This window comes from Periplaneta americana, chromosome 5 (genome assembly GCF_040183065.1).
Source record: "Periplaneta americana isolate PAMFEO1 chromosome 5, P.americana_PAMFEO1_priV1, whole genome shotgun sequence".
NCBI classification, from domain to species: Eukaryota; Metazoa; Arthropoda; class Insecta; order Blattodea; family Blattidae; genus Periplaneta; species Periplaneta americana.
In genome coordinates this window covers 125,270,022-125,290,193 of record NC_091121.1, presented here as the reverse complement: position 1 = coordinate 125,290,193, position 20,172 = coordinate 125,270,022, and the positions used below count along the sequence as shown (strand labels likewise).

The window sequence follows — 20,172 nt, the reverse complement described above, 5'->3', positions numbered from 1 at the left end:
TTTATTTAGTCTTAATACTAACGTTTTCGCCCTTTGTAGGGCATCTTCAGGTGCGAGATATAAGTCAGATATCATCTAAAATCAATTACAAAAACTTTCTTTACATTATTTTGGAAATGACATAATTAGAATAAAAATATGACATATTGACAATATTAATAATCCAAAACAACATTAAAAAGATCATGTCAAATATTAAAAGCAAATTAAAACGACGTAATTTTGCATAGCTATGAAGTAATACGAAATACGTGATGTTGGCATACAAAGTAGATCTCAATACATTGATGTCCTAAATATATTGTACTGTTGCCAATAACTTGTTGAAAGTGAATAGAGAAGCATACAGAGAGTAGAAATCAATGTGCGGATCATAGTAAAATCAATAAATTACTAAAAATATAAAAAAACCTGATATTATTAAATGTAGAGTCGTAAAAGCAAATATAACTGAATTCGATGGAGCGAGTAAAATTCTTGTTAAGCGTTCTGTGCTCTCCTATCTGAAAAACAAACGTATATGTATAATAGGTGAAATAGAGAAATATCTTTAAATGCCATATGAAGGTATGAATTTACTTACAAAATCATGCGAAAAATCTAAATCATCATCGTACACAGGTTGTTGAAAATGAAGGGAGGTATTTGTTGTACATGTAATCAGTTTAATTGAATAAACTGCATCCTGGTGACCAAATATTGTCGAGTAGCCTATTCATTCTGATCTGCAACACACGTTTATATATTATAAAAATGGAAGATTTGACAAGGGGTCAAAAGGAATATCGAAAATTTACTTACGTACAGAGCGATGAAACTGTATGTAGTTGTAGGCTTGGGTGTTTAATTTCAACTAACCAAGTGTAACGTGTTATGATGGTTCGTGTATCCGCGGAGTGATCTGACGGGATGAAGGCGAGAACTAGGTTTTTAAAGGGTGTACAATGGATGGTGATTGTGGATCAGATTTTCATTAATTATAGTGCCTTGTTGTAATTGTTGTTTGGTGATGTAAAATTCTTCCTCACTATTTATTAAATTGACGTCGGAACATGTATTTAAAATTTTGAAGGTGTCTTTTCAAAGTCGTAATTCGTGTCCCATGTCCATTAAATGGACGGCATATTTAGATTTTCTACGGTTGTTCTTAAAGTCTGACACATGTTAACTGTACCTAATTTTAAATTTCCTACGGGTTTGACCTATATATTTATTTTTGCACGTTGTGCATTCCAAACTATAGATGCCATTATTAAGTAATTTATTATGTTTATGGATAACATTGGCTAAATTATTTTCAAGTTTATTGTTGGGTTTGTGGGCAAAAGAAAACATTAATATAGCCCACAAACCCAACAATAAACTTGAAAATAATTTAGCCAATGATATCCATAGATATAATAAATTACTTAATAATGACATCTATAGTTTGGAATGCACAACCTGCAAAAATGAATGTATAGGTCAAATCCATAGGAATTTTAAAATTTGGTACAGTGAACATGTGTCAGATTTTAAGAACAACCGTAGAAAATCTAAATATACCGTCCATTTAAAGGACATGGGACACGAATTACGACTTTGAAAAGACACCTTCAAAATTTTAAATACATGTTCCGACGTCAAATTAATAAATAGTGCGGAAGAATTTTACATCACCAAACAATAATTACAACAAGGCACTATAATTAATGAAAATGTGATCCACAATCACCATTCATTGTACACCCTTTAAAAACATAGTTCTCTCCTTCATCCCGTCAGATCATTCCGAGGATACACGAACCATTATAACACGTTACACTTGGTTAGTTGAAATTAAACACCCAAGCCTACAACTACATACAGTTTCATCGCTCTGTACGTAAGTAAATTTTCGATATTCCTTTTGACCCCTTGTCAAATCTTCCATTTTTATAATATATAAACGTGTGTTGCAGATCAGAATGAATAGGCTACTCGACAATATTTGGTCACCAGGATGCAGTTTATTCAATTAAACTGATTACATGTACAACAAATACCTCCCTTCATTTTCAACAACCCGTGTACGGTGATGATTTAGATTTTTCGCATGATTTTGTAAGTAAATTCATACCTTCATATGGCATTTAAAGATATTTCTCTATTTCACCTATCATACATATACGTTTGTTTTTCAGATAGGAGAGCACAGAACGCTTAACAAGAATTTTACTCGCTCCATCGAATTCAGTTATATTTACTTTTACGACTCTACATTTAATAATATCAGGTTTTTTATATTTTTAGTAATTTATTGATTTTACTATGATCCGCACATTGATTTCTACTCTCTGTATGCTTCTCTATTCACTTTCAACAAGTTATTGGCAACAGTACAATATATTTAGGACATCAATGTATTGAGATCTACTTTGTATGCCAACATCACATATTCCGTATTACTTCATAGCTATGCAAAATTACGTCGTTTTAATTTGCTTTTAATATTTGACATGATCTTTTTAATGTTGTTTTGGATTATTAATATTGTCAATATGTCATATTTTTATTCTAGTTATGTCATTTCCAAAATAATATAAAGAAAGTTTTTGTAATTGATTTTAGATGATATCTGACTTATATCTCGCACTTGAAGATGCCCTACAAAGGGCGAATACGTTAGTATTGAGACTAAATAAGATGTAACACATTAGTGTTTTCTTTCATATGTAATCAATGCTTAAGCCATAAGACGGAATAAATAATTAATTATATTTTAATATATTATATGTTATCAATATTAAGTGATTTCCAGTCGGTATTAAGTATTTTTCTGAGGTTAGTGGAGCTAAAGAAAAATTACTCAGTTTTCATGATGAAACAACTGACGGTATTTTGGAGAAACTTCAATATATTTTAGATTAGCACAATTTGAAAATTTATAATATATCAAGTTTCGGTGCAGACAATGCGGCAGTCAACTACAGCAAACATAATTCAGTTTCTCAGAATTTTAAATCTTTAGAGAATGGCATAATTCAAGCGAATTATAACCGTCACGTTATTCATAACATGGCGAAAAATTCGTGCTAATTGATGAAATTTGATGTCGAGTGCCTAGGCCTAGTGCTAACAGTTTATAATGAATTTTCATCTTCCTGTAAGAAAACTAATTAACTCAAAAACATTTTTCAGTTTGTTGAACAAGAATATTCAATAATTTTAAGACATATTCCAGTTCGGTGTTTGTTCCTGTTGCCAGATCAAGAGCGTTTGCTTAAAATTAGAAAGCTGTACGATCCTATTTGCTCTCTCCAGGAGAAGAAGAAACAAATTCTTTAATAAAGACTTTCGTAAAAGGAGTAAACGAAAATGATGAATGGTCAGTTCCCTTTTTTATTAGGATTTCATGCATAACTATATTAATTTTGTTAAGACAACAATTTTACAGGTCGAAAATAGAGCAATTCAACTACAGATTTTAAGCTATTTTAGAATCTCTAAATAAAAATCTGGATTTATCTAGAGTAAAAGACGGGTTTTATGGATTTCAAGTTTACAAAAATTTGAAGAAATTAAGTAAATCGGACCAGGAAATATTGGAAGAGATGTTGCTCATGTCTGTCAGAGGAGCCTTGACTACTTAAATAACTGGTTCAGTTTCGAAAACTCCCCTTTTAGGAAATTCACTATCTTAAATTATTTATGTTTATTATACTTATTGAAGTTAAGACAGTTAACACATTTGAGTTCAATAATAGGTACTGAGCATTCCATCAGGTTATGTTTACCTGAAAAACGAGGACAGGTATATTCTCTTCCACAGTCACTTGCTGTGTGATTGTACTTACAGCATTTGAAAAAGCATTGACTCTTATGTAGTTTTCAGCATAGTAGATGAACCAACCCATCTTCAATTAATTCGTGTACAACAGTTGCTTTCTGATCTGAGAGTTCATTTCCATTAAGATATTACGTGAATTCCTCTTGGTCTTAAAAATAAATTTGGACTTCAAATCTCCGGCTGCAAGTCTGGATTCTGCGAGACAATGATATTCTCCGCATTATTAACTTTCGCCTCTTCTGGGACGTTGTAAATTACTATGTTCGGATTCTAGAGCTTAGAAATATTTGCTTCTAACTCTTGACAACACTTGCCGACTTCTTTGTGTATGTGTATACGTGTGTGTGCGGAAGCGGGCATGTGTGCGTATGTGCGTGCGAGTGTGTGTGTTTTATTACTTCTTTCATGTGTTCGCCTCCTCCAACTTCTAATCTTCTAGTCCCATCTTCTTAAAGCTTTCTGTTTAATGTTCTAACCGTAATTAAAATACTTTGGTACTTATTTCGTTGCGTTGCTTTCATTAAAGGTGTTGTGATTATAAAACTACACTATTTTTTTTTCATTTTTTATTTTTCATTATAAAAAGTGTAAGTAAATGCTACAAAGTTACATTTAGAGACATTGAATGAAATACACGTTTTGAGTGTTCCTGCTAAAAAAATATTATTTTCGGCATGCTCCTTGTCTGTCTGTATAAAGCTATTTCTTATAAACTACAAAAGGAGATCAATTTCTGTACTAGGCCTATGTGTAAGACAACCATGCAGAAATAATGGAAATGAACTAAAATAGTTTTACTAAAATACCAGTATTAAGTAAATAATTATTAAAAATACAGAAATAGAAAATAGCTATGTGCTCGAATTCAGCTCAATGGGGATTTTTTTTTATCAATTTCATCCTTGGACAGACAATATGATAAATGAAATGACATAGTATAATATCTACAAAGTCATTTCTGTTAGAGAAATTATTATTGACCATTATATTTCGCCTATAAGACGCACTTTATTTCTTGATAACAGTTTTACGGACAGTCATGTGTTACCACCGAGCCTAGCTAAATTATAGTATAAGTCAGACTTAAACCTAGACGAAAGACCTGTTCGTTTATGGCCGTAGCAATGTTTTACTTGTCCATCTATTAGTAGATCATTGGTCGCGACGGATGCTTCATCAATGCACACATTTCCACGTTGTTACATTAGTAGTTTATAGTAAGATGTTTATTCTTCGAATGTAATTTTCAAAAATAATATTACAATGCTGTGGCTATGTGGCTATGCTGCTGTTTCTTAAGCTTAGTTAGTTTGTCGTTAGGTATCGTACAACTACCGAAAATATTTACAGACACACGACCCATTAGTAAACTGCAAATGTTAATGGGCAATGTTGTCGGTTGGAAATGAGCTGTCTGCAAATTCTTTGTAACGAAAATTCGCATGCATTACATGAGTTGTCACTTCAATCTGAGAAAGTTGGCGTTTGGTGTGCCTTATGAATTCTTTATGAATAGTGGAACTCCAGTTTTTCGAATTAGTTCACTGTCCAAAGCTGTGGCATTGTTAGAACCCAATGAATATGACTATTGGTTTAGTTAGACTGGTGCAGCTTGCCACACCTCGATTGCAATGACGGATATACTCAGAATATTTTTACAGAATCACTTTATCTCCAGAAAACCTTTGGCCAGATTCAGATTTTTATGCCGCGTCACTTCTAACAAGGAGTATATGAAGGTAACTAGATATACGAGTATAACTAATTAATTACCCTATATATTGTAGGCCTACCGCCTGAAGTAGACAATTACTTTGACTTCAGCACAGTCATTCCCTCAATGCTGATAAGCATATCGCAGAACATTTTACAAGCTTATGGACATGCCCTTGGAAAAGAATGACGTGTCCACACCTGTGGAGTAACGGTCAGCACGTCTGGCCGCGAAACCAGGTGGCCCGGGTTCGAATCCCGGTCGGGGCAAGTTACCTGGTTGAGGTTTTTTCCGGGGTTTTTCCTCAACCCAATACGAGCAAATGCTGGGTAACTTTCGGTGCTGGACCCCGGACTCATTTCACCGGCATTATCACCTTCATTTCATTCAGACGCTAAATGACCTAGATGTTGATACAGCGTCGTAAAATAACCCAATATAAGAATGACGTCCACTTCAAGCGTATGTTGTGAATATTGTATCAGCAGTCTAATAAATAATTTAATGTTATACTAAAGTAAGTTCCCGGTTTCAAATGCCACGTTGGCAAAATATGTTTATATTCTGCGAAAATAAACACACTAATTTGTTCGTAGTGAATTGAGAGTTTATTATAACAATAAGAAACAGGAAAACATGTTAAATATGACCACCCAATTACTTTTTATCGGTAACTGCACCAGTATCCTCAAATTTGTTCATCACCTTACGAAATGAGTTTAGAGACCAGGGACTATTCATGTATCGTTCGAAATCTTCTCAATGCATTGAGATGTTGTCTATGCGCTCGTAATAGTCAACGAGGCCAATACGAAGTAAATAAACCTGGTGTGAATTTAAAGTAACGATGACAAGATTACAGTAAAGTTACTCATGTTAACAATGGTAATGTTAACGACAATGACGATAAAATAATATTTCGTAATAATGATCAGTAACGGAGCGAGTATTGAGGGTTTACACGGATGGATAGACTTAATCAAAGTGGGAAATCTTCATTGGCCTCATGATATCCCCTGTGCAGCTCACAAAATTGGAGAAGGAACTCATTACTAGAGCTGAAAACTCCTGACAATATTCATGATATTTTTTTGTAATTTTATTATTTACTCTTTCATATAAGTTATTTAGAAGAAGCGTAAATTTGACATTTTTCATTACTGGTAATTAAAAAGACAATCGGGATGCCTCTAACCTATACATCGAACAGTCTCACGTTCACAGAAAATAAAAGAAGCCGCAAAAATGAATTATTCAGATGATCCTATCTGTCAATCCAGTCTAAACCTTCCAGGTATATTGTTACCTATCAACCACAAAGAATATAGTACACTCCCCCCCCCCCAATAATTGCGGTCTTCGACATTCTAGTTTCTTAACACTTTCGTTACAAAGTTTAATAGTAATATACGTTACAAGGGCGGTATGTTGACGTTTTCATGTTCGAGGAAAATATTGAAAAAGCGAAACGTAGTTGAGTGGAGTAGTAGATTTTACTTAATTTTTGCAAATGTTTAAAAACAATAATTAACAGTGCAATTTAGATGAAATTGCAGTGGTAAGTTTCCAATTTATAATTATTACTATGTTAAACGTCTCTAAAAATAATATGTTAAAAGCCTAAAGCAGTAAAATGAATGTCGCGCTTAAGCGGTAAGAAGAGGGAAATTGTTACGTGTGTTACGTTGGGAATACTGAATGTGGTATTTCGCACTTACCGCGTATTGGTTCTGTGCGGAAAACAAGCAAATACGCACGATCTCGCACATAACTACTTTACATTCTTTTGCTTATTTCCGCTCTGTCGTTTGTCAATCAAGCAAATTTAGCTGCTTATAACGATTCCAGCGAGTAGGAACTCCTTCACATTCCAAGTTTTGTTCATATGAAGACGAAAATAGAGCTAATATTCGAAACGTTGTGATTCTCTTTCTCTTTGCCAGCAGTTCATCACAACACGGCTTTTTCCCTCGTTTAGGTCTCTGCTTTCTTATATTCTAAAATCAATGTTAGCCTATTATGATATAAGAGAAATGGGACAATAAGAAATGTCTGCTATAGGACTCGAATTTTCTGATACATCATTGGCAACCCTACTTCTCTTGTGTCACACCATCGAAGTTGGTTTGGAAGTAAATTATTATTTGTCGAGAAAGATATTTCTAATATTAAATATTAGTATTGATAATAATCAGTTTTCCATTTATGCATCATTTAGACATGAAACAGAACTTTTTAATTAAACATTAACGAAACTCTAAAGTCTAAACTGAAACATCAAGATTGTGAATTAGTTATAAGAATATTGAAGTAATGAGTATATTGAGTTGAAAATGCTTTGAAACAAGCTATAGCTGTACTTCCAATATTTGGATGGAAAGGAGAGGGCAGAAAGGTGGGAAAAGGTTAGTTTTGGGTAGGTATAAGCTCAAAGAAGCTACTCTTAATGTCTCCGTCCATGGTGTTGGTAGTAATGGAATGGTGATGATAGTGATGATTGCGGTGTGTAAAAAGTAGGAAAGATTCTTACAGTACTAAACACAGCAGAGATAGGATGTTCTTGTGTGTCAGCATGACTCCTTTGGGCAAACCTGTTGTTCCACTTGAGCATAATATAGTAGCGATAAGTTCATTCGGATCTCCATCAATTGGACTGAACTCCTTTGATTTATCTTGTAGAAATGCTGAGAATGGAATATGTTTATGTTGAACATCATTCTCAAACACAACGATTTCCATTGGAAAGTTTACTTTCTGAGATACCTCAGCAACTCGATTAAAGGTTCTTTTTGAGCAGAATACAATTCGTGGTTTCGAAATGTTCAAAAGGTGATGTAATTCACCTGAAATAAAAAAGAAGTTTGCGTTTATTTCGAAGAAAAAGTCTAAGGTAAGTCGGGGGAAGATGTCAGTAGGTTTAAGATGCCACTAAGCTGATATTTCCGTAATCTGCATGAGCGGAAGTCTACTGCACAGATCGAGAGGAACAGCTCCTGCTATATCATCTTTAATCCGAGTAAACCGAGGAAGTTTGTAGATTATTACTAGTGAGAGGGCTTCCAATAATATTGATCTTGGTTATAATTGATGTTTTTCAGTGAACGCTTGTATTAAGAGCGTGATCCTTACGTACATTTTTTAACTATGTGCTTTAGCTGTCTCATGGCGTTATTCGCTATTCTTTCTGTAAAACTAGTGCTTGATTATATTTAGGTGGATCATCCCCTAGTCACTCGGGTAAGATGCCAATTCAGTATAATGACTATCTGCATCAGATAATTCATAAGACAACCTCGCCTTACAAAATTTTTGCGAGTTTTTAATTTCAGTGGAGAAAATATAAGAATAGTTATTCTAAAATACACCTGAAATATTTAAATATTTATCAGAAAGTAATCTAATTCTGCAATAGAAGATGTAATGGAATTCATCTAAAATATACGGAAATCCATTAATCTAAGAATGAAAATCAGAAATTGAAAAAAGAAAAATCATGAGATGTCCAGAAATTCTTCATTCGAAGAAATTACTCCTGTTGATAGGCCTCCGATGCCCAAGTCAACAAAGAAGCAAAGGCAAACCGCCGAGGAACTGACTGCAAGTCCAAGACGAAAGCAGATGCAAGAGAAAATGCATAGAAAAGAACACATCGAAGGTCGAGTTCCTCCTAAGAAAGACACGAAACAAGTCCCTTCAGCTTCTAGTAACGAGGATATTAGTCTTCCGAAGCTAAGTGACGCCGATGTGGAAGACGACGATGATGACTTCTGTATTGTCTGGAAAGGTAATTTCTATAACAAAAGAGAACCCAGATGCGACTGAGTCTAGTGCATTAGATGCAAGCAATGGCTGCTTGAGTACTGCGGAAATGAAAGTGATACAACCCCAATCGCAATGCCTGGTGGGAGAAACATTGTAAGTATTGTAAATTTAAGCTTCATTGCAATGAGCTAACATCAAAAAAATGTAAAATATTATATCCTGTTTTGTTCATTTGAAAATATTTTTTTCTCTTAAAATAGTGGCATCTTAACCCATTACATGTGGCATCTTACTCAACTATCGGGGAAAGATACCAGTTGTTCACAGATGTGAATATAATGTCATTGCTATTTATCTAACATTTTAAGTTCTAAATTTCCATCACTGCTAAATAGAGGTCTGTATTATATAATAAGGGAAGATCAACATTTTTTCGACGGCTTGTGCACCCACAGTATTGACATAGGCATTCCTTAACTGTGGCATCTTCCCTCGACTTACCTTACATAATTATTAAAAGTCAGTTTTATAAGTTGTTAAACTGAAATTTACTGTATTAGTGCACTTGTAACATATTATGTGTGTGCTTGTACGCGTGTATGTGTGTTTTATTGTTATATAACATGTTCCATTACACAATGTAATACTACATGCATTGGTTATCTTATTATCAATCATTTATAAATATTTTTCTAATTATGTACAATGCAATAATAATACGGTAGTTAAGGTTTAAAGTTCGGATAATTTTATAGTTTATGTTGATAAATAATATTGTTAATAGTTAAGAAAATTAAACATAAACACATCCCCTAAAGTACGGGACTCTTCATTTGATATCACCAACTTATACACTACTTCCGAATTACAGAAACACTAAGTACTGCATAGGCCTACTGTAACAATAATTATTGAAGAAATTGGAATAAACCAGTTATACAAGTATTTATTGTAAGTTATGGATAACGTCTTGAAACTCATAGATAACTTACACGGTTAGGTATTACAAGAAAGATAAACGATACAAATACAAAAATAGGAAAGTTAGCAGGCAATACGGATCGCATAGAACAAAAACACTTACCAGGAATAGGATGAAATCCCATTTTGTTAAACATTAAACATATTTTGATACAGTTCACAGCCCTCGTCAGTTAGATCTGTAGATCACAATGAAGAGTACAAAGAAAAAACAATCAAAGTCACAATTCTCTTAATGGTGATGTCATTATCTAATTCAGTATATTACTGAAAAATTTATGTGTTTTTCTTATTAAGACTGTTAAAGGTGAATTATCATCATTGATACCACTCGTCCTTTCCTACTCTTTCATTAGGAACAGCAATAAATTTTGCAGTAATATACTGAATTAGATGACGACATAACCCTTAGGAGAATTGTGACTTGGATTGTTTTTCCCGTGTACTCTTCAAATATGAATGTCCTTTCCTTCAATTTCTATATCTTAGTTGATATCTGTTTGTTATTAATAATAATGATAATAATCATAAACCGTAGCGTGAGAGCCCATGAAGAGCCAAGACTGCTGTCTCACGTTCATATGCTTTGCTGATGTGAACGATCAACCAGCCAGAACGGAGGTATCTTGTGATCAGCACAATGATCACCCATCCATTGTAGCTGGTTTTCTAAATCGAATTTCGCTATCTATCGTAGCTCCCCAAATTCTTCGCGATGCTGGGTGGGCACCGATCCCATACAGTGGCCGAAATTGATGAAATAATGTATTCCACCATGAAGACTAGAACCAGCGTTCATCCTGTAAGGCGAATCGTAGGATTGATTTCTTAAGGCTTAGATCACGACACTACGGATTTATTTACAGATAGGACTTTCAAATTTCTCGGAATGATTCGATAGGAGCACAATATGGCTTGGTTTTTCGAGGACTGAACCCGGGACGGGTTCACTTAGACATGCGTTGGCTCATTGTGTCCCATGCTTATGCGATGATTATCCTCAGTGGCTCTATTATTTAGTAAAATTGGTATATCTGATTTCTGTCTTGAACAAGATATTGAAATCTGTGGAATATAAGTCAGTTGTGCGATATCAAATTTAATTATCTTGTATGCCTATAGAGCGCCAATGGGAGATTATAAAACAATTATAAGGAACTTAGATTTATTATTGAAAAGACTTTACAAATCACATACCGAATTTTTAATCTTTGGTGACGTAAACATAGATTATCTATCAGAAAGCTTACGTAAAAGCAAACTGAACTCACTTCTTGAAACTTATAATCTTATGGCCGGTTTCACCAAGCTTCTTTAAATCAGCACAAATGACTTGTCAGCAAACGAGTCGTTTAATTTTAACGAGATCTTTAAAAGTTGACTGTCTCATCAAGCCTCGTTTCTTTAAAAACAACACGCGTTTACTAACGTGGGGTTTTTGTACTTGTATCTTGCATGTTATATTTCTCATACGACCAAGGCTTCGAAATCATGAATTTCATTGGTTACATAATTATGATCACGGCCGACTTTGTTTTGTTTGGCATGAGGAAACAATGTGATTGGCACACAGGTAAGAGGCAGTAGTTTTAAGACCACCTAAAAGTTGTTAGCTTTTGATATTCTTCCTAAAAACAGTATGTTGTCATATCGTAATTAAAAACAAAAATACAGATGGAATAACGTTCAAAAGTAAGAGATTTTGGTAACATATGAAAATGAATTAAATAGTTTTCCAAATGTAAATAGGAAGAATGTAAAACAATTAAATTGTAACTTCATAGGAAATCTAAGAAGAACTTTGCGGACGATAAGGTGGACAGCTTCAGAATTGATGCCATAATTAGGCCTATGTACAATAGCATTCTCAGCAGTTGTTCTTAGGCCTAACTTTAGAACGGGAAATCGCTTCTTCCATAAATTGCATACTACTGTATTTCATGCAGATTTATGTATCCTGTAACAATTTTGCTATGCTTGTGTGACAGGATTCAGGAAAGGTGTCATTAAATTGGATTTTAGGCGGTAGCATATCAATTGTATCTTAACCTTGGACTCTTCCCATTTCAAAAGGCATCCTCCTCTTACATCTCTGGAATGTTGTGCTGTCGTGTACTGACTCTGGCCATCGATTTAAAATTTCAGTAAAACTAGAGCTGAGGTAGTTCTGGTGATTTCGGAAGTGAAAATCGTTCAATTCATAAGAGATTTTTTTGTGGAAATGCAGTTGATGGTACATGCAAGGCATAAAAACGTACGCTAACCAAACCCAACCTGTCACAGATTCGTATGTGCAAGGTGTATAGGGTAAAGTTGCCTAATTCCGTGATACTCCTAATTCCGTGATACGTTTTTTTTTTCACTGAATGTCACGGGTTTGGGTATCTTGCTAGGAAGTTTAGGCTACCGATGTTTCAAAAGTAGGCGAAAGATGCAATCTTTCGAGAAAGATGTTTGGCGCTATGGTCGAACGGTAAAGCTTTGACTGACATTCAATTTAAAAAACGTATCACGGGATTAGGGATATCACGGAAATAGGCAAGTTTACCCTAAGCGGAGTACCCGAAGGAAACAACCTCAGCGCTAGTTTCGCTACAATTTCTCTATGCGGAACTTTGCACATGAAATTGTTTGAATATTGAATGAAAAATAGGATCTTCTATTGTAGAATCTTTCAGTCATATTTCTGCCAGGAGATACGATTGGAACATGTAGGCCCTACACAATCTATCAAGTTAATGACCACAGGAAACTTAGCTATACTTGCCTAGGTCTATTATAAAAATAATGAATGTATTGTGGTCGTAATGTTGATAGTATGTCTGATACTTTATTACATATCTAGGCAATATAGCTTTTGGCACCCCGTTCATATCACCAATTACTACTACTTCAAAACTTCCCGTAACATGAAATATTAAAGCGAGAAGAATCTGTTGAAGAGGCGTTAAGTAGGTGATTCCTATCTGTCGATTATTAACTTATATTCAGTTTCTTCTAGAATAATTCTTACTACTTATTTCCCTAATGTGTAGCTTTCGTGGAATTCCTTATCACTTAAAACTACAAAATCAGTATTCCGAGTGTTATGTAAGTTCGCCATTATGTTGAAGTTCTAAATAAAGAATTTCAGCATCGAATACGTCCGCCATGTTGTTGACTTCTTAACGCATCGAACAAGAACGTAACGAATTAGGTCCTAATAAATTAACGATGAGTTTAAAGATGTGTTGGCAATAACGATGCTTGGTGAAACACAAAAACTGACTAAAGTATCAATAAATTATTTAACGAGACGCTATAATGATAACGAAGGTTGGTGAAACCGGCCATGACTAACGCAACATTAAGTTATTTAACGAGACGTTATAATGATAACGAAGGTTGGTGAAACCGACCATTATTCACACAGTAAGTTTCCCAACCAGAATACAAGCTGGAAGTAGTACAGCCATTGATAATATTTATATTTATACATAAAAGTAGATGGAATTTCTATTCAACAATACCTGTCTCATCACGATACACAAATTCTAAGTGTTCTCAATGTGAATGAAAAATTCCAAAGTGTTAATTTAAAAACCAAAGACAGGATTATAAATGCAGAATCTCTTCACCGTTTAAATGCATGTCTACGAAATAAATCTTGGGAAAATTTATATAGTACCGGTACAATTGATATTAATATTAAATTTAATGCATTTTTCACTACATTTGCAAATTATTTCAGTGAATGTTTTCCAGTCAAGGTGGCGAAAAAAATTTAAAAATAAAAACATGTGGATAACTCAGGGAATTAAAATATAATGTATTACAAAAGGAATATATATTTAATGAGTAGGAATAGTGATGATCCTCCTGTACTTAACTACTATAAGAATTACTGTAAAATTTTGTTAAAAGTTATAAAATATGCGAAGAGAATGTATCTAAATGAAAAATATACAAAATTCAGATAATAAAATTAAAAGTATTTGGGATATTAAAAATAATGAAACTAATCGATATTCAAAGAATGAAAATATTATTTATATTAAAATCAGTGACTGTAAAGTAGAGAACCCAAAATCAATTGCAAATCATTCTAACGACTTCTATATAAATATTATTGAGAACTTAAACATTCAAGATTATGCAGAAGATGCTGTAATTGGTTACTTAACATATATATTTAATACTGAATTTCTAGATCTCAAATACAGTATATTCCCACTACCACAGAAGAAATCATGCATGAGATAAAGCATCGAGAAATGAAATATTTCTCTGGATATGATGAAATCCCAAGTAAATTTCTGAAAGCCTGTTCTGAAATAATATCCCCTCCGTTAAACTATTTATGCAATTTATCAATTCAATGTGCTAATTTTTTTTTTTCAGAAAAATTCAAATATTCAATAGTAAAACCAATATACAAAAAGAGAGATAAAATGTTTTATTGCAAATTATAGACCCATATCATTATTAACAACATTCTCAAAAGTGTTTGAGAAAGTAACAACATCCTCAAAAGTGTTTCAGAAAGTTTAGATTATATCATTATCTGGAATCCAACAATATATTAGTTTTAGAGCAGTTTGGATTTAGAAAACAAAACTCGACAGAGAATGCTACTTTTAGGTTGGTGGATGAAGTACTAAATTCTTTAAATTCGAAATTGCATGTCGGTGGATTTTTTGTGACATGGCTAAAGCATTTGATTATGTAGATCACAATATATGAGTAAAAAAAGTTTTATGGTATTAAAGATGGGAAGCTAGGTTGGTTTACATCTTACTTATCAAATAGAAAACAAAAAGTATAAATAAATATACCAAATAGTCACAAAGTTTCTTAATAAGAATTTAGAAATATTAAACATGGAGTTGCCCCAAGCGTCAATTTTAGGTCCATACAAACTACTATTCAATTTACGGCATATACAATTCGTCAATTAAGCTATACAAAATATACAATACATAGTAAACAGATTAATTTAATTTACAAGCATAATATTTTAGTTGAGATAATCAAATCTGTAAGGGGCGAAGCGTGCCATGAGACATTGAGACAGTGTCTACCCAACTTTATCTGTGTTTGTAATAATTAAAATTCTAAGCTATATTAATACTTGGAGTTACGAAGTTACTGGTTACATAGATCAGTCAACATGACTTCATTATTGTAAGGCAGCTTGCTTGCTGGCGCCGCACCTCTACGTTAAAATGCCACAATATCCGAGTTGCTCCATACAGTTAGTACAATATAGAGAGCGTGTATAGCTGCGCAGAAGGATACTGAGAGGTATCAACATCGAAACACGGACGAGTCACGTGACTTTGGGACGAACGCAGCCGATTTTTATTGACTGACATAGGCACGTAAAGATTTTTCATAGGAAATAATGTGATTTTTTTCGATCTAGCACAATAAGTAGAAATATTACGTTATTCCTATTACATTTACGTATAATGAAATTCACTGATTGTCTAAACTTATGCTCTTCGTCCGAGAATATATTATTATTTATTAAACTTAATGCCCAGACACTTGGGCTTGGTATTAAGACCATTGGTCTACTTACTTTTCGATTTAATTCACCTTCAGTCTTATATTCAAAGTTTTCCATGTCTCTGCATTACTGTATTTATATCTATGGTAACAGTTCATTGTAATATTAGTCTTTGTGTAAAACACACGCTGATGAAGAATTAATGTAAAGTAGAACGTGGCCTGATGTATCATTACAAGGAGAGGAAGAAATTGAAAAGTTATGCGTGTTTTATATAATAATAATAATAATAATAATATAATATTATTATTATTATTATTATTATTATTATTATAACAGTAATAACAATAATATCGAATATATTAGTCGCCTAGAATCAAATCAAATTGCATTTCATAAAGAAATCTGATCTTTCAGGAAAGACGAAAAACTAATGCAGTTAGACTCCAAACGGTGATTTTACTACTAAAGTTAGGGTAGATAAATTGCAGTTTGACTAAACGAGCAGCTCGTCACATTCCCTGTAAAATTCTGCACTGAAACCTGTCTTAAACTCATATTTCATAATTTAGAGAAAGTGGAGTTTGATTCTACGAGACTCATATACAGTACGTACACTATAATGATACTAGTTGATGGTGATCTTGTAATTACTTCATAGGCCTACTACTATTAATACCTCGTTAAAATTAAATTCAATTATGGTTTATTTAATGACGCTCGCAACTGCAGAGATTATATCAGCGTCGCCGGTGTGCCGAAATTTTGTCCCGCAGGAGTTCTTTTAAATGCCAGTAAATCCACTGACATGAGCCTGTCGCATTTAAACACACTTAAATGCCATCGACCTAGACCGAGATCGAACCCGCAACCTCGAACACAGAAGGCCAGTGCTATGCCGGCTACGCTACCTAGGCCGACACTTTGTTAAATGAAAAATAATTATTTTCATTACCTTACTTAGTCATTATTGTAACGCTACGAGACATTTACACAATTACGTAATATTTTATTTGTAACCTACAGCAATGCAAAGTTTATAACATAACTTTCTCTTCCCATCAAACCCTAACTATGAACAGATATTTACCCAATTTTTTCAAGCTTTTGTCACAGTTCCGCATTATTTCTTACAAGCCATTCTATTGTTTAGTTTCAAAATTTTCTTTTTTGTAAACAATAAATGATTTTCTGAAATTTTCAGCGTCCTTTACATTTATTTTTATATTAATAAGGACTTCTACAAACTGTAAAATTTGAGAGCGTATGTCACGTTATTAAGTCAGTACCTACTGATGGAATGGAATGGAATTTAACTGAGGGGGTACGGATGGCCCAGCACTGCGACCTGTTGAGATCTATTGCGCTAGCCTTCGATGTGGAATGAGTTGCGTGCCACCGATTCCCTACGCGCACCGGCCTAACCACATGACTCCCTTAACAACCGGCCCCTACAACCGACAGAATCCATATACCATTCCTGCTTCGGCAACTTCCCCCAAGGTCCCCCTGTCGGTCTGAGGCGAAACTCCTCCCCGAGTAGGTACGCCTCGGGTGTCATTGCAGAAGCCATCCAATGTCGCTTAACTACATTCCACGGAGGGGTACCTACTGATAATTTCGTCGTGAGCATAATAAAAGAAGAGGATTTATCGACATCTGGAAAAAATCATGAACGAAATATTGGATTTACTAGTCCATTTTTGTCTCAACTGGAAAGCAGCCTTAACCATATCTTTAATATATGAAAAAAATAATGGCTAATATTGAACACTCCTGAGTAACTTGTAACATCAATATGATTTTAGGACTAAAAAAACATTTGGGATTACATGAAAATAAACTACAGTTTTGTTGGTTTAAATGTTATATTTTTGTCTTTGGTTTACAAATGGAAGGGTTCTATTCTCAGTAATGTCCATTTTAACTTAGAAATTACGAGAATTAAAGAAAAGTAGGTATCAAGGAAGATTAACTACAGAAAACTCATAAAAACCTTCAGAACTGCAAGAAAAAATCAGCAAATTTTAGAAAAGTATCATGTAAGAAAAAAAGAAATCCTAGAATAAATTTCTAAAGAAGTATAAAAATGAAGACTTAATGATAATGATAAATGATTTAGTATATATGAGAATTAGAAACCAAGTCCTCAATATGACATTTACAAGTGAGGTTACGTGTGTGCGATACTTAAGAATGGAACAATATACTATTTCCCCCGTTCAGGTATTTTTCTTTGCAACCATAGCAACAGCAGTAGCTTGCCATCACTATGGCTGTATGTAATCGGTACATAATAACTAAGGAGCGGATTCCTATGTAATTAAATATTCTTTTTGCGTGTGATAAAACACAATTAACAGAGTTAAAAATTCCGAACATGAAGTTTCAAGTTTAAAACCCGAATTTAATTTCACATAAAAACACATATTTCCACAAAAAATTATGTAAATACATATTTTCAGGAAATCTACTATAAACACATAAATCTTGGAGTTTTTTTACTTAAATAATTTTTTTTACAAGAACTTTTAAATATTTTAAAACTAAATCAATTATGTATGTATGTATTTATTTACACTGCAAGTGGGCAAGCACCCGGTGGCAGTGGTATATACAATATTAACAATACACAGTTAAAATGATAAGCAATACACAATAAAATTTACAATAGCCTACATAATAAAATTTACAACACATATACAATTTTATACACAATACAATAAGAATACACAATACAATTTAACACAATAATAATTAAACATAAAATAAAACACCTAATTTTACAACACAACCTACATAATTATGTATAGGTCCTACATAATTTTCAATAGTCTTTCACTTTACTCTCATCTCATTCCCTGTAGTGGCACTATGACGCATTTCACTGACACTTTAGCACACATTTCACTGACACTATAGAACACATTTCATTGACGCTATAAATTATCACTGATCGGAACTGTTCACTGCACTGTAAAGCCATAACTTCACTGACTCACCTCGCTTCACTGATACAATAGTTCAAATAAGTCAAATAATTACACCCTTATGCATACTTATAAACAGAACTACATTTAAACTAAACATTTCTAGTGTAAGGCCCTCTTACACGCTATTTTTAAATAATTTACAATTCAAACCAAGGAAGTAAACTCGTCAGGCTAGATAAATACATGCCACCTTAAAAAATTAAGTGTTGAATGTCACCTTAATTTTAATTTTCACTTTATACATAACTCTTTAAATTATTCTTGAATCTCCTTAAGGAAGGACAGCCCTCAAAGACCGCTGCAGGTAGGTCATTCCAATCATTTATAGTTCTATTTAAAAATGAGAATTTACCTACATCCGTTTTCTGTTTCCTACATTTGATTTTAAAATCATGATCGTTCCTACCATAGTACGTTGGCTTTTCTAACCGAGCCGTTATGTCTACCCATGCTTTCTGACCTAGATGCGCTCTATACAATGATGTTATTCTAGTTTTCCTACGTCTGTTTTCCAAAGTTTCCCATTTAAGTTCTTTTATCGTATCGTTCCCATCTTCTCTTTTACCTTTAACAAATTTAGCTGCCCTATACTGGATTCTTTCTAAGGAATTTATCTGATATATTCTATAGGGATCCCAACACGTAGTTCCGTATTCCATTAACGGTCGCACTAATGTTAGATATGCTATTTCCCTCGATTTGGGGCTAGCCTTTCTCAAGATTCTCATAATAAAGTGAAGTGCCCTCCATGCTTTACCCGTAACATTATCAACATGCTCTCCCCAAGAAAGTTTGGAGTTTAAATACACTCCTAGGTATTTACAACATTGTTCTTGCGGAATTACAACACCACTGAATTCGTAATTTAGACTAGTTTCCTCTCGGGTTTTACAAAATGTTATAGATTTACTTTTAGAACCATTTATTTTCATCCTATGCTTTAACGCCCAGTTGTAAATGTTATTCAAGTCTGTTTGAATAGCATCTACATCTGAATTATTTCTAATCTTTCTATAGATAATGCAGTCGTCTGCAAATAGCCTCACATTTGATGTAATATCCTGGCATAGGTCATTTACGTAAATTATAAAGAGTAATGGACCCAGAACGCTGCCCTGTGGCACCCCTGAACTTATATTTCCAATTTCCGATATTTCATGACCTACTCTAACTCTCTGGATTCTACCTTTTAAGAATTCTTTTAAGAATTATGTCACTCAGAACTACGCTATCTTTTTAAGAATTCTTGATTGCTTTGTGTTTCTAAGCGCTGTGTGGTGTATCCATTTTTGTAACAGTATCGCTTCAAGTTCTGAGAACTGCTAGGCAGCATAACAATGTTATTATTAGAGAATAAATTAACATGGGCAAGGAGGAGAGATCTTGCAACACGTAATTAGGAATGTTTATTGTTGCTGAAGAT

General features: G+C 33.6%; 1 protein-coding gene across 4 annotated transcripts in view; it reads right to left on the bottom strand.

The window, feature by feature from the left end:
- Nucleotides 1-20,172, bottom strand: part of LOC138700155 (luciferin 4-monooxygenase-like) — a 232,850-nt gene that overhangs the window by 41,382 nt on the left and 171,296 nt on the right. For all 4 annotated transcript variants that reach the window (XM_069826543.1, XM_069826544.1, XM_069826541.1 and 1 more), the window contains exon 4: nt 8,053-8,365. In XM_069826543.1, coding sequence (XP_069682644.1) covers nt 8,053-8,365 — 313 coding nt within the window. The remainder of the gene's footprint in view (nt 1-8,052; nt 8,366-20,172) is intronic.